This window comes from Lepidochelys kempii, chromosome 2 (assembly GCF_965140265.1).
Source record: "Lepidochelys kempii isolate rLepKem1 chromosome 2, rLepKem1.hap2, whole genome shotgun sequence".
NCBI lineage: Eukaryota > Metazoa > Chordata > Testudines > Cheloniidae > Lepidochelys > Lepidochelys kempii.
In genome coordinates, this window is record NC_133257.1 from 104,021,041 (window position 1) to 104,037,298 (window position 16,258).

The following is a 16,258-nucleotide window of genomic DNA, read 5'->3' on the forward strand; positions in this document are numbered from 1 at the left end:
CACAAGGCCAAAAAGTGTCTCATAACATTTTCATGCCTTCATGACTCCCCTGGACAGTCTTGTTTTCATGTAATTTCTTTCCACTGCCTATGAAAATATTTGCTTGGAGATGGAACCTGAAAAGAGGGAACAAAGGTGGCTGAACACCATGTTCATGCTCACTAGTTCAGTTTCCAGCATAAATCAGCATCCTCAGGTCTACTGTACCCTATAGTAGCTAATAACTATTCCCAGAAGCTTTTCTGCCTACTGCGGCTTGTTGGAGCACAGTATCGTTTCAGTCAGGATGCTGACATACTCCCTGTGTTGGTACTGTGGAGTTACTGATATGCAAAATTAGGTCACCCAGACAACCTTAATTTTGCTTTGTATTGATACCATGAGGAAAAAGAAACTACTGACTTTAAAAATCCAAGTTTGGACCACAAACACTAAAATACCTTAATCATAATTGATTTTTGAATGTTGTTGCTGTAGGGCAGACTGCAGATAGTTTGAGTTAATTCCAGGGCAAGCCATTTTACAGTAATTTAATCCAGATTAGATAGATGGAGATGTATTATTTTCAATAATCTCTAGTATATCTTGAAAATTCAGTGATCGTTATGCCTGTGATTGCTGCTATTTATGGGTTGTATTCAAGTAATTTAAAATGGATTTTCTCTGTACGTAATGGTTCCTATAAAAAGTGATAATGAACTAAGTTTGTTAAACATGCAGTATAATGAAGTTATACTTATGGAAAAAGTAACATTTTTTTCATGTACATTCCTGAAATAAAATTTTAAGTAATTTTTTCTGTTTTTCTTTTGTTTTTCATTTTAGGTTTTATATGAACAGTTCAAGTTTTTCTTGAATCTCTATTTTCTCATCGTGTCCTGCTCACAGTTTGTACCTGCATTGAAAATAGGCTACCTGTACACCTACTGGGCTCCTCTGGTAAACAAAAAGCTGATATAAGACAGGTTTTAGTATTAGTCTGCTTTTGATTTTAGAATTTTATTTATAAAATGTAAAAATTATTTTAGATGCTTATGTTTTAATATGCGGGGGTGGGGGGGGGGAGGTGGCGCTGGCAGGGTGCTCAGTTGTTTGTTTAAACTATTATGGGCAGATGTTCCCAAAAGTATTTCTTGCTCCCCAGGAGCTCTGCAGCTCCTGTGTGAACTACTTCCTTATCTAAATTGTTTGTACTCCCTATCTAGCTGGTGGTAGCTACTGAAATGTGAAACAAAAATATCAGTTTTAGTACAGAACATTTGGTACATTAACTAATTTTGTTTTTGACTTTATCAAACACTGACTGCAAAATGGATATATATAGTATTTTCTGATGTTCTGTAGCTTTCATCTGTATGAGAGGGCTCAGTGAGAAGTTTAAATTCTTCCATCCCTTGCATGTCCAATAATCTTCACCATTTTCTGTCTCCAAAGCAAATGGAGGCAGGTAAGATCTTTGGCTCTTTCACTCAGGACTGCCTCTCAAGAACTATCCAGAATCTCTTCCTCCAAACTATACAGATGGCAGAATCACGGTCTCCTTTTGTAGCAGGACGCTTCACAAGATTTTAAAAAATAACTACATTTGTCTCTATTTCTTCATTGTCTTCAAGGTTATTCTCCTTGTGACTGATACAATCCACCCCACACCTTCTCCCCCCCTCCCCCCAAAAGAGGTTTCTAAGGAGGATTTAGTGGGTGGCATCTCCCTCAGGATACAGGATATCCTCAGGGTACAGCTATATTACGACCTCCGGGTATGACTCCCAGCTCGTGTACGCGTACTCGCAGTAGCTCAGAGAGAGCTAGAGCGAGTATGAATAGCAGTGTACTCATGGTAGCATGGGCAGCGGCAGCTGTTTTGAGTATGTACCCACGGGATTCAGGTGGGTTTGTACTCAGCACAGCGAAGCCGTGCTGCTGCTGCCTGTGCTACCATGGTTATGCTACTTTTTATACTTGCACTAACTCTTATCAAGCTATTGTGAGTACGTTTATGCGAACTGAGAATCACTCCCCTGATTTGTAGTGCAGATGTAGCCTAAGGCAAGCAGCAAGGGAAAACTGAATGCAAGAAATGTCCCCATTGTTAATCCCCTTGTTAGGTTACTGGGGGCAAAGATGAAGCTGCCAGTTGGGGTGTAGGCAAGGTCTATGTTGAGGCAGTTGAGAAGGCTGCAAGGGAACTCTGCTTGCAATTTGTGTGTTAGCAAAGCTCATATCAAGATGGTTGAACAGGCTTCAGGAAAGCTCCATTCTGAGACTAGACTCCACTCATCCAGAACCAAGTAGCAGTGGGCAGAATGTTCAAATGATTCAAATTCCATTCCCTGGAGGATGAGAATGTCTTCTCTCCCCTTCTAGCCTACATGGGTCCCCCAGGAGATTAAAAAATGGCTGCTCTTTTCCTTTGGGAAATTTGTAGGGAACATGCCTCTCATCTCTCACTTTTAAGTCTCTGTTGTAACTCTCCCCCGTGTTCCCTCAGGGATTTGGCCCAGGGACCAATAAAGGAGAAGGCCTCTCAGCAAGCTTTTAAAGGAGCAGCACAAAAATTCAGTTTTCCTGTAAATTAACTTATTCCATTACCTTCAAAGCTCCTGTTGATGTCTTAAAAACCTCTCGAGTCAGTTTTCAAATATTCTCCAAAGGTGAGGGGAAATCTCTGAGTCAGGGCTTGGATGAAGATAAAGCACTCACTCATCTGGACTTCCCAGAATTAAGGATGCATAGGGTAGGGGATCTGTCTTTGCACGTTTCTGTGGTTTTTGGAGGAGAAAACACAAATTTTTGTTAACTTGAGAGAGTCCTGTAATGCCTCTTCATCCAGTATAAGGGTGTGGTTAAGAGGGGTATTTTTTCTCTATTAAGGCAAAATGTCCTAACATGCAAATTCATAAATTTCACATACACTAAAAGACTTCATTGCTCTTCCATAAGGCAGAGCCTGCTATAGCCTTGTTAGTCAAGGGGACGCAGCTGTACCATATGAAGTAGTACTCCTTGGGAGTACTCCTTTGCTAGGAACTGACAAGAGGAGAATAGGATCATCGTTCAGACACAACTTGGATACATTGACTTCAACCCTGGTAATATTGGCTGTGACCACAGATTATGCTGGACTAATCTCTACTGGAAGGCCATTTTAACAACCCCGTGCCTCGTATGTAGATTTTCCTAGTAATTCCTGTTGGGACCAATGCTTAAACTGACTAAGATTTATGCTACATTGTAGAGTTTATAACAGTGGCCCATGAAGTAGCTCTTCATATGGAAATGTGTTTCACAGTCATCATCTAATGTCAACCTTATAAATCTTCAGTTGATAGGCTCTTTTTGGAGTAAAGATGCAGAGCAGTCATTGAGGCCAGGACATGGATGAAAAGAAGGGAAAATAAAGGTTTTCTGTCCAGTGAGAGACTCCAGAGTATGTTACTTTATTGGCATTCCCTTTGAAATTGATGTTCCTTCAATGTTGAAAAGATACATTAGAAAGAGACCACTGCAGTCATTTCTGAGAGTTGGAAGACTCTGACTGGGTTTCCTTGGGAAACTGCTGAATGTGAACAGTTCTTATTAGCTTTGGTTTTCCCTAATTCTGAGGATCCTACTTCTCTAAGAGGGGGAACTTCAGAATGGCCTCCATGTGGAAGGCTAACATCTTGGGAAAATCAGTGTTTGAGCTATTCAGAAAAGTAGATTCAATAGAACTGTCTCTCACTCGTCCCTGGGACACAAAGTTCAAATAAAATAAAAGCAAACCAACATAATCAACAACAAATCTTCTTATAGTATCAGCATATGAAGAATGTAATAGTTGATCTCCTACACATTTTAATAATGGAGCTAGTTTTTTACAGAATGGACGTTTTCAAAAGTGCACCAGAGCCTCAGTGCTATCAAACTGAAGCAGTGACATGCTGGCAGTCCTAGATTTCAGGTCTTTCTCAGTAAGGTCATAAATGAATTTCAGAGGTAAATACTGAAATCAAGTGTAACAACATTTATTCTCCCATGTTTTCATATTCCGAGTAGATCTCCAGGGGATTATATTCATTCTGATCACAAGAGAATCTTTAGATTCTGCTACAATGAAAAACATTTCCAATACATTTTAGATTCCGTTTCCACACAGGTATTCACAAACACCCTAGTCACCTCTTCCTTGAAGAGAAAGAGAGATCCGTCTATTCTTATCTGGGTGACCTCACCAGGATTCCTTCACAGGTCACTGTTATGCTGGACTTAGCATCTGGCGCTCTTTCTGCAGGAATAAGGCTTTAAGTGAACAAGGGGAAGAAGCATTTGCAACCTTTTAAACTCAGTATCAGAGCTGTCTAGTCACTGTTCAAGACAATGTTTATTTCAGAAGAGAGTCAGGAGAAGACTCTGTTGGTACATCTCTACTAAATGTACATGTTGGTACATCTCTACTAAACTAAAATCCCTGGTTCAGCTCCTTAGCTTGCTGGTCTCGTACATGGATACCTTGCACAGTTATTGCTTCACTTCCAGCCTGCAAGTATATAAATATCTTGGGCTGGAGCTAATATTAGCATCTCTTGTTAAATTCATCCTTAAGACTGTTCAACATCTACATAGTTAGTCATCTGTGTAGATTACCAGGCTCCAGGAAAGGGAAGCACATCTGTACTCATGTGAGACACAGTGGGTGTGATGTAAGTAACACATAAGGAGGAGAGTATAAACTGTCTAGAGCTGTGACCAGTAGGCTACTTCTCTGTTTCCAGCAGATGACGCTTCAGAAACTGCTCCTTAATAAGCTGATATGAAGACTTTAGGGATTGCTCAAGGAAGCAGTCTTGATCATGTCCTGAGCAGAAGCTTTCATTCTGTCCCTCAGGATTTTACATGGTAAAGGAGAAGAAAAGTCAGGGTCAATTGGTTCAGCACGATGCACTTAGAACCAAGGGAAAGGAATCTGGACTGGTTATCCTTTCCAAGTATCTCAAGTCAGGTTGAAAGCCCACTGATTAATCTTATGTCCAGATCGGCCTGGAAAACCAACAGGTACTATGTGAAGAAGGGACGTCTAGAAGTAGACCCCATGTCTTCAAAGTGACACTAATGTTTCCTTTATGCCTTCTCTCTCCATCAAAACCAGTGAGGATGAAGATGGCAAAAAAGACTGCAAAAGGAACAGGCCATAGTGATTCTGTCACCTTTTCAGTGATCCTCAGGTTCAGACCCAATTCTGGATGAAATGAACCTTTGCCAAGATCCAGAGTTTAAAGAAGATACTACGGCAGAGACTCTACGCTAAAATCCAGTGCTGCTTAAACTATCACTTTAGATGCTGAGTGGAATAAACTATAGTCACTGATATTCTAAGAACATGAAATATCCTCTGATAGTTCAGAGGAATCTTGCAAATGGCCCTTATTAATTGCTTTAATGTGGTCCAGTTGTTGGTATTACAAGATATACACCAGGGCAAAATCAGCTAAACAAAATTGGAATTTTTATAAGTTGGTCTGACCTTGGTCTTCGGCAAGACAAGGCTGCAATTGCAAATATTGCACTGTAAGAAAGTAAGGAGAATCTCTGATCACCATCACATCAGATTCCTCAGGACTACCTCTTTAATCCTCCAGTAATGTGCCAATTCCTGTCATGATCTTGCAATGTGTGCTGCAGGTAGTTATTAAACCACTTTTCTAACCGTTATATAGTCAGTATTACTCCACCTCTTCTCACTGAAACTATCTTGCTTATTTACCACCACCTCAGTCAGGGTTGTTTTTGGAGCTTGGCATGGTCTCTATGGAATCTCAATTATACATATTCTATCAAGGCATGTTAATTCTTCAAACTGACTAGGCCTTCAAGGTCACCATAATCTTCAGCATATTATAGGAAGAAGTATTGTCCTCTGTCTGAATCCAAACATCATAAGGAATTGGAAGGGCATAAGTTGGATGTGAGCAGGGTCATCAAGGAAATAAAAGCAGAGGCATTTGAACCCTCAAGTACAACCCCTTTCAAACACATTACTAATCATCTGTTCTGTTTGTATAGTGCCTAGCACAATGGGGTCCTGGTGCATGTTTGGGGCTCCTGGTACAATAGTAATAAAATAATAAATTTTGTGATCACTCACATCTTACACTGAGGTCTATAAGGCCACCATGTGGTGGTCTGTTTGCACTTTTCAAAATATCATGAAATTGTCGTCTTATCTGCATATGTAGAGTTGGTAAATGGGGTGCCTTCTTAAATTTCTTTTCCAACTTTTGCATAGTTCAACTGAATCTTCCCTCCCTAAGGATGATTAACTGCTTTGAACATGAAGACAGTCTGCTGTGGAGGGGCCAGAGAAGGGAAAATTTGCCTTACCTGTGAATTTTCTTTTTAGGACTCTTCATGTCAGATAATCTGATCCTTTCCTGAGGATACAATATGTTCAGAATTTTGTGTGGCTATTGCTCGCTTGTTAAGTAATTTGAAAAGGGGAGAGCATATTCCTCTTGGAAACCCTTACATTTCTTATTAGTTTTCCTGCAAGTGGTTCGCGTTGATTTGCCCCTCTTAATATTTATACAGTAAGTATTTTTGATCTTTGGAAACTTTTGTCCGGAGGGTTCTTCCTGAGTGGCAGACATAAGTCTGAGCTTGAAGATACAGTATGCCTCCAGGCTGGTATGAAATGGGGAATATCCCACTGTGAGGACTGTCTGACACAGTTAGACAAACACAATTGACTGGTAAGACACAGAAGTTTTCTATATCAGGTCTTCTGGATAGTGTTGGTTTTGGTTTTTGTTTTTTTTAAGGAAAGGCCCACTTGCAGTAAACTTTACTGCTAAAGAGAGACTATTACTATTGTTTCGAAAATAGGTAACCTTTAACGCTTAGGCGGTTAAAATATTTTCTATAGCTATTTTTTTCCTTTTAATATCCAAATAGGTCACTTTTTCTGTATCATCTAACAGATCGCCATGGTCACTTAAAGATGTACACACTTGACAAACCAAATAGGATGGTGTACTATATATATTGACTTCTGTTTGCTCTTGCAACTTCCATTGATGTCTTCACCAATCACATTGGTTGGATGTAAACAGAAGCTGTATATAATCTTAAAATTATACATATAAACCTTTCTTTAGCAGATTTTCCCCATTCTCATTTTACAGAATGACTACTTGTCATGATATTCTTAAGAGTTCAATAAGAATTGTCATAACATAGTATGTAGAGTTCCAGAAAAATTCAAATTCAAGCTGAAATGTCTGTCTTTCATGTGCATACAAAATGTACTTAACAGGCAGGAAAGGTTAAATTTTTCTCCCTGTCTTTTTACTTTGGAGTTTAATGCCCTTGGTGAGCTAAAACGAGTACACTTGAAAGTATTAGGAGCAAATTCTCTGTTACAGGTACACAATGTTTTATTTTGATTATGTAAAATGATCTTGCATGAAACATTGCTTCCAAAAAGAAAAAGTAATACATTAATATGATGTGGTATGGCAACAGTCCATAAGTTCAGAATAATAGTGGTACCCCCTCTCCCCACCAATTCCTTAGGGCATTAATTGAAAGTGAAATCTTTATGGAAAGAATACTACATAGATGGCTTGATAGCAATGTAGCCTGTCAACTACATAAAAGACTCTGGGATGTTTTTAGAGTATGACTGGTCAATCTTAATAAGGTGTGTACATTTCTAAAGGAGTGTGTGTGTTTTGGGGGGGAACCTGAAGAAAAAGGTTGAAATTCAGTTTTTCGGTGTTTGTTTGTTTTTGGGTGTTTTTTTTCGAGACATAGGCCATATAACTAATTTAGGGTGCTAATTGGCAAGTGAGGTTTAAATAACATAAACATGAGGTTTTGATAATATAGGGATAAGTTAGGGATTTGAGCTAAGTGCCAAGTACTAAATGTAAATATATCTCATGATTCGTCCCCTAGACTCTTCTGCCTTTTGTTACTTAGCTTTCCCTCTTTCGTGTTTCCAGAGATTATACTGGCTGCTTGTAGGAGCCTGGTTTGGCACTACCCCTTCATAGCTGTGAATTGAATTGGGGTACTCCCCAGAATTGAAGGATCTGTGGTCAGGAGTTTCACAAAACCTAAAGGGTCAGCCCTGTTTCAGTGTTTGGAGGACTGTGAATAGCCAGAACTAATTTGGAAAAATTAGTGACAAATTTTCCAATTTAGCCATCTGTTTACTTCAGTTCACCCTTTTCTGCCTATCTTTGTAAGAAAAAGGACAATCAACTTTTTTTTTTTTTTTAAAGAAGCAAGATGAGATTATCCCCATCACTACTATAGGTAGGCTTGGCAGAATTTGTTTTTTAATTTTTTCATAATTTTGACAGATAATATCAATGTTTATTATTAAGCATGTTTAATTTTTTTGTCTATTTAAATTTTCAGTTGCAGGAAATTATGGGTGGGCGGAAAATAATTCAATGACAGTAGACATCAAGATTAAAAAAGATTAAAAGCTTTCATAACTGTGAAAACACAAATTGTCAGCATCACATGTCAAAATATACAAATATTCTTAAATCAAATGCTAATAAGTTCTCAGGCAAATTGCAAAAAATGCTGTTTATATATAGTATAAATAAATGCAGTGACTTATTTGAAAGATGTTAATTTCTTCTAGCATACAAATTATATCTAAAATTTTCCCCTCTAGTGCGCACATATATATTTATTTTCCAGCAAATTACAAGTTTTATATCATTTGTAATTTGCTGGAATATGCCAAGAAATGAAAATTGTTCAATACTTGTACTTCACACAATGCAGAGTCAGCCTATGGAACTCTTTGCCAGATGATGTTGTGAAGGCCAAGACTATAACAGGGTTCAAAAAGAACTAGATAAATTCATGGAGGATAGGTCCATCAATGGCTGTTAGCCAGGATGGGCAGAGATGGTGTCCCTAGCCTCAGCTTGCCAGACGCTGGGAATGAGCGACAGGGAATGGATCACTTGATTACCTGTTTACTCCCTTTGGGGCACCTGGCACTGGCACTGTCTGAAGACTGGATACTGGGCTAGATGGACCGTTGGTCTGACCCAGCATGGCCGTTCTTATGTTTGTAAAATGTTTTCACAAGTTGTGTTTCTACAGTAAAGATGAACTAGATTGACAGAAAAGGTTTAAAAAAAACCCTGAGCTGTCAAAAATGATGAAATACTCCATATACACATTTTTCTCCTACTGTCATGTTCCTTTTTATGTATTTTTTAAAAAATATTTTCCATTTTGGGAAATGTGTTATATCATTATGTTTTGAACAGGGATTTGTTTTGGCTGTCACAATGGTGCGTGAGGCAGTTGATGAATTTCGACGTTACCAGCGAGACAAGGAAATGAACTCTCAGTTATATAGCAAGCTTACAATACGAGGTTGGTTAAAAACATTTTTTATTAAGTATTTTATAATCCGCATTCTGTATTTTTGAACTTAGGTTAAAACAGTTTTTAAAATAACAAAAGTGATAATAGGTTTTTGAAATGTTATTCCGGTAGGAATGAATTTCATATAATCTGACAAGAGATGTGCTTAGGGGGAACAAAGTATTCATTTCTGGTAGCTGAATAAAGCATCTAAAATTGTAGCTGTTCCAGAAATCTGAAGGCTTTTGTTAATAGCAACTTACATGTGCCACATCTATAAATTTTCAGTTGTTACATGAGGGAAAATAGTTTTTTTTAAAATACGCTACCACTTTAAAGTGCAGTTCTTCTTTGAAATGGATAAAGTAAAGAACAACAAGTCACTACCACTGTGTGGCATGCATCCAAGGTTGAAAGGAATTTAAGAATGAAGTGGCTAAGCTGCTAACAAAAATACTGTTTCCCTAATTAAAATTTGCTGTCTTCTAGCCCTGCTTCCAGGCAGAGTAACTAATGTTTTACCTATGTTTTTAAAAAAGCGCTAGAGGTGATTCAGAGAAGTAGATCGTAGAGGATCAGTAATGAGTATACTGGCTGAAATATCTAAAAATAGAAATATAGAACTTCTATATGATCACATGATGGGGGGTAAATCAGCAGTTTCTGAAAAGGAAAATCATGTCTTTCTAATCTACTAGAAACCATTAAAACATAGAATCATAGAATATCAGGGTTGGAAGGGACCTCAGGAGGTCATCTAGTCCAACCCCCTGCTCAGAGCAGGACCAATCCCCAATTAAATCATCCCAGCCAGGGCTTTGTCAAGCCTGACCTTAAAAACTTCTAAGGAAGGAGATTCTACCACCTCCCTAGGTAACGCATTCCAGTGTTTCACCACCCTCCTAGTGAAAATTTTTTTCCTAATATCCAACCTAAACCTCTCCCACTGCAACTTGAGACCATTACTCCTTGTCCTGTCCTCTTCTACCACTGAGAATAGTCTAGAACCATCCTCTCTGGAACCATCACTCAGGTAGTTGAAAGCAGCTATCAAATCCCCCCTCATTCTTCTCTTCTGCAGACTAAACAATCCCAGTTCCCTCAGCCTCTCCTCATAAGTCATGTGTTCCAGACCCCTAATAATTTTTTTTGCCCTTTGCTGGACTCTCTCCAATTTATCCACATCCTTCTTGTAGTGGGGCCCAAAACTGGACACATTACTCCAAATGAGGCCTCACCAATGTCGAATAGAGGGGGACGATCACGTCCCTCCATCTGCTCGCTATGCCCCTACTTATACATCCCAAAATGCCATTGGCCTTCTTGGCAACAAGGGCACACTGCTGACTCATATCCAGCTTCTCATCTACTGTCACCCCTAGGTCCTTTTCCGCAGAACTGCTGCCTAGCCATTCGGTCCCTAGTCTGTAGCGGTGCATTGGGTTCTTCCATCCTAAGTGCAGGACTCTGCACTTATCCTTATTGAACCTCATCAGATTTCTTTTGGCCCAATCCTCCAATTTGTCTAGGTCCCTCTGTATCCTATCCCTGCCCTCCAGCATATCTACCACTCCTCCTAGTTTAGTATCATCCGCAAATTTGCTGAGAGTGCAATCCACACCATCCTCCAGATCATTTATGAAGATAGAAGTAAAATATGGATACAGGAGGACAGGGTGTGTCAAGGTTCTTTCCCCACTCTGAACTCTAGGGTACAGATGTGGGGACCTGCTTATTCTTGCCAGCTTAGGTTGAAAACTTCCCCAAGGTACAAACTTTGCCTTGTCCTTGAACAGTATGCTGCCACCACCAAGCGTTTTAAACAAAGAACAGGGAAAGAGACCACTTGGAAATGTCTTCCTCCAAAATATCCCCCCAAACCCTACACCCCCTTTCCTGGGAAAGGCTTGATAATAATAGCCTCACCAATTGGTACAGGTGAACACAGACCCAAACCCTTGAATCTTCAGAACAATGAAAAATCAATCAGGCAGGTTCTTAAAGGAAGGATTTTATTTAAAGAAAAGGTAAAAGAATCACCTCTGTAAAATCAAGATGGTAAATACTTTACAGGGTAATCAGAGTCAAAACATAGAGAATCCCTCTAGGCAAAACCTTAAGTTACAAAAAGACACAAAAACAGCTATCACCAGCAGGAGAGTGAATTTGTGTGTGGGGGGGTGGAGGGTGAGAAAACCTGGATTTGTGCTGGAAATGGCCCACCTGATGATCACTTTAGATAAGCTATTACCAGCAGGACAGTGGGGTGGGAGTAGGTATTGTTTCATATTCTCTTTGTATATATAAAGCCTGCTGCAGTTTCCACGATATGCATCTGAGGAAGTGAGCTGTAGCTCACGAAAGCTTATGCTCTAATAAATTGGTTAGTCTCTAAGGTGCCACAAGTACTCCTTTTCTTTTTGCAAAAACAGGAATAGACATTCCCTCCAGCACAGCGAATGTCACAAGCCATTAAACAAACAAAAAAAAAATCGAATGCATTTTCTAGCTAGATTACTTACTAACTTTACAGGAATTGGAAGGCTTGCATCCTTGATCTGTTCCCGGCAAAACCATCCCACAGACAGCCAGAACCCTCTGTTCCCCCCCCCCCTCCAGATTTGAAAGTATCTTGTTCCTTCATTGGTCATTTTGGGTCAGGTGCCAGCAAGGTTACCTGAGCTTCTTAACCCTTTACAGGTGAAAGGGTTTTGCCTCTGCCCAGGAAGGATTTTATAGCACTGTATACAGAAAGATGGTTACCCTTCCCTTTATATTTATGACAGGGTGACAACTTTTTTGGGCTTTCTGAAAGCCTCAGACGGAGTCCCTTACAAAGGCAGGTAAAGAAATGAAGTAGTCATGAGGGAAATACAAAATACTATTGGCGACCAAGAACTTGTTTAGTAACAGCTGTTTAGTTATAGCTAAGGTTTTTTTATAGGATGCATCCCATCCAACCAAAACCTTAAAAGCACAGAAATAAGAAGTTAAGGGGAAACGTAAGCATTCCTTTCCATGTTGCCTACCAGTGCTTCTGGTAAAACATGGAAGGGCTCCACAAGGCTCTTGCTTTCAGCAGGTACCCAAAAATGATACATACCCCAGATTCACCATGTATTTTGTTCTGGGACAGGTCACAGTCCAGGCTCCCTGATGTATGCTTCCCCTCTCTTGCAACGGGGGAAGCTGCTCTATGCCTATTCTCTGTGACAGGTTCTCTGGGTACCCAGGACTGAGGGTCACCTTGTACCCACCCCCCACCAGCAGCATGATGGAGACTTGCTTGTGGTTAACTGGGTGTCTGTTCCCTGATAACTCCAGCCTATTAACCAGCCAAGCACTCTCCTCTGGGCTATGACAGTCCTTACTTTGCCATACTGATTAACAGTCAGTGTACCCCAGCCCCCGAGTCCTTTTGAGGAGCTCTCCTGTAGTGTCCAGCCATTTCTTCACTGAACACTCTCAGAAATACCAGGTCTGCTGTACCCAAAGGAACAGTATATATGCCAGCTTCTCTGATTCAACTCAGGATCAGCTCTTTTCTTAATACCAGAGCACTGAGCTATATTTATGGTGAAAACACGAAGTTTATTATCAAAGATTCAAGAGGTAGTGAGTTAAGGATAATAGAGAAAAAAGTTACATATAAAACAAAATCATAACATGCTTTTTAGAGATTAAACTTTATTAGGGTAACCTTCTACCTAGTGAAGTTTATCTCCTCAGAAGCCTTCTGCAGCATCTTCATCCACAGCTGGTTGTGATCTCATTTTCATGAATGTAAATACACTGCCTGTTTAATTCCTAGCTGCAGAATGTCATCTTTGTCCCCTAAATATAGTCCAGCAAAGTGTTTGAAGTGTTTCTCAAAATAAAGTTATCTTCCCTGCTGTGTCTCTCTACCTGTTAGTTCTTTTTTAAAATTCTTGCAATGTTTCCTCTGCATTTAGCTTAGATGGGTGATGGGAGACCCACTGTGAATGAGACAATACTTATTTACATTTTGACAGACAAAGGTGCATAAACATCCCTTGTCTGACAGAAAACCTGTTTTGCCACCTCTGCTGTGATACAGAATCCAAGAACATATTTTCAGCATATATAGTATCATTTTGCAATGATGTGAATAACCAGTGTGACCCTGGCTTTAATTTAAGACCTCATGTGATATTCTTTAGTAAACCAGAACATAAAGTATTAAGATATAGATTCATAGACTTTAAGGCCAGAAGGGACCTTTGTGATCATCTAGTCCAGTGATACTCAATTAGATCTATTGCAGGCTGATTTGAGAATTTTATGATAGACAAGCCATTTGCACAGAAGGCTGACAAAATAAAAAAATAAAATTAAAAATACATGACTTCAGCTGCCAATAAAGACCTTGATTCTAACATAAAAGTTAGACACACTAGTACTTAAAGCAGTTTATAAATCAGTATTATTACCTGCGTTTGTGGCAATCTCTAATGGGAGGTGTGACATTGACAATCTCTGGCAAGCTTTGTGAAGAGTGGTTTTTAGGCAGTCAGGATGCATGAACTGGTGAAGATGCTCATCTGTCAGGTGATTGCTATGTTGTTTTTTATAATGTTCATGGTAGAAAATTGAGATTCTCCAAGGTACTTTGATCTGAACATTGTTAAAGATAAATGGCTAGATTCTGGCTATTCTGAAACTGGTCAGGATATTGAATCCAGATATCACAAAGTTCTACTTCTCTGAATTTTGCCTTCAAGATATCTGAGCTGTGAAGCCTTAACATTTCTAATCGAAAGGCACCTTCATCAATTGAATCAAGAATGTTCCTTGCTTCAGAAGGACAAGGTCTGTTGGCAAAAACAAGAAATGAATCACGAACAAATAGAAGCAAATCGTCTGAAATTTTAAAATTCTCAAATTGCATTTTAAAATTTTCGATCAGATTGTTTAGGAATTCTTGCATCATTTTCATTGAAGTTGCATCTGTCAAAATGACATGCAATGTGGAAATGTGCAACATCTTGCCTGTTAAGACTGCCTGAAAGATTTCAAGATGCCTTTGAAAGACACACACTTTTTCAAACAGATCCCTGATATTGCTTGCATGGCTTTGGAGCTGCCAGTTGAGGGAATTAAAGCTTGTCACACAGAAAAGCTACCTGTGACATAGAGGGGACATCATTTGTAAATCCCAGGAACTCGTAGGCCTTGTTGTTGTGGTGTGAAAGAAATTTGATTATTTCTTTAAGTGCACAAAACCTTTGTAACAAGCGCCCCATGCTTAACCAGCAAATGTTGTTGTGCTGCATTTGGCTGAAATGTCTTGTAAAGGAGGTTTAAAAAGACAATGTTGCAAGCTAGAAGTCGAGCATGTGTAATTCACTAATCTCATCACAATGCCCATTGTTTTTTTTCAAGTCCTCAGACAACTTACCACACAGGACAGTCTGGTGAATGATGCAGTGCAGTGTATTTAATGAAGGGTGTATCACTGCCAAATGTGAAGCAAAGCCCTGTTCTTTCCCTGTCATGGAGAGACCACAGTCTGTAACAAGCAAGTTTACTTGCTGCAGATCAAAACCATTTTTTTCAAAAAAGCCTTTTACCTTTTCAAAAAAATCTCTCCTGTAGTGTAGGTTTCTAGTAGTTTTAAGCACTAAAATTCTTCCTTAAAAATTTCACTGTCATAAAATCTAACAAACAGCGATAGACTGGCAGTGTCACTTAAATCGCTTGATTTGTCCACTGCAAGAGATATGCATTTGGCATTTTTTAAATCAGAAAGCAGTGCTGACAATTACCTCCAGTCTTCTCACTACTGTGGAATCAGACAAGGGAACTTGCTTCAAATGGTTCACAATGTCATCTTTGTTTTTATCTCTGACAAAAAGCTCCTCCAGCATTTCCAAGGTGCACTCCTTCAGAAGCTCAGCATCCAGGAAAGGCTTTTTCTTTTTAGCTAGTATTAGCATTATCCGAAGAAAAGCAATTATTGCTTTTCCTTTATAGTCGCTGATGTTCTGAGAATGACGTTTTAAGTGTGATACAAAAACTTCAGATTTTTAATTTCATCACATTTTCCAACATTGCCAGGAGGATGGGCCGCGTTGAAGTTACTGTGCATTGATTCAGAGTGGTGCCTCATGTTGATGACTTTATAGATGGGTGCAGTGATTTGGCATATTAAATACAAAGCTTTTGCATTTAAATGAGGTGGCATAATACTAAAAAAATCCACTGTCCGGTTTGGGTTAAAAGGCTCGGCTTTCATTGTCGACTTCGCAACATTTACTCCCACTTGCATTCCTTTTTTATTCCATTTCCATCACTTATGGAAAAAACAGGTAGCGTCCTAGCTCAAGCATAGCCAGTGCTATCGCGAGAACTCAAGATCCAGTAAGCAGTGCTTAATTTGTGCTGGGGCTTGCCGGGGCTGAGACCTGGCACTTCCTAGGCATGACAGTTCATAGCCCCTGCACCTCTCAGCTCCTGGCCAGTTCAGCCACTGCTCTCTGGCTGCCCAGCTCTAAAGGCAGCACCGCTGCCAGCAGCAGGGCAGAAGGAAGGGTAGCATGGTATGGTGTGTTGCCATGTTTACTACTTCTGCGCTACTGCTGGTGATGGCACTACCTTCAGAGCTGGGTGCCTGGCCAGCAGCTGCTGCTCTCCGGCCACCCAGCCAGTGCTTTACTTATGCCAGGGCAGTGCCACAGCACCTCTTTCATTACAAATTAAGTACTGTCACTAAGTTACTTATTGAAGAAGTCATAGGCAAATGATAGGCAGCGCATCTCGGTTCGTGAATTTAATTATAAACATTTTTTAAGGTGAACTTGTAGGCCACACAGGAAGCCTTGGTGGGCCTCATTTGGCCTACAGGCAGCCTATTGAGTAT

General features: G+C 39.7%; 1 protein-coding gene across 8 annotated transcripts in view; it reads left to right on the plus strand.

Annotated features, from left to right (window-relative positions):
* ATP9B (ATPase phospholipid transporting 9B (putative)) overlaps positions 1-16,258 on the plus strand; it is a 296,321-nt gene that overhangs the window by 41,918 nt on the left and 238,145 nt on the right. For 6 of the 8 annotated variants that reach the window (XM_073331800.1, XM_073331797.1, XM_073331798.1 and 3 more), the window contains 2 exons: positions 826-939; positions 9,279-9,387. In XM_073331800.1, coding sequence (XP_073187901.1) covers positions 826-939; positions 9,279-9,387 — 223 coding nt within the window. The remainder of the gene's footprint in view (positions 1-825; positions 940-9,278; positions 9,388-16,258) is intronic. The other 2 variants (XM_073331803.1, XM_073331804.1) reach the window with 1 other exon arrangement.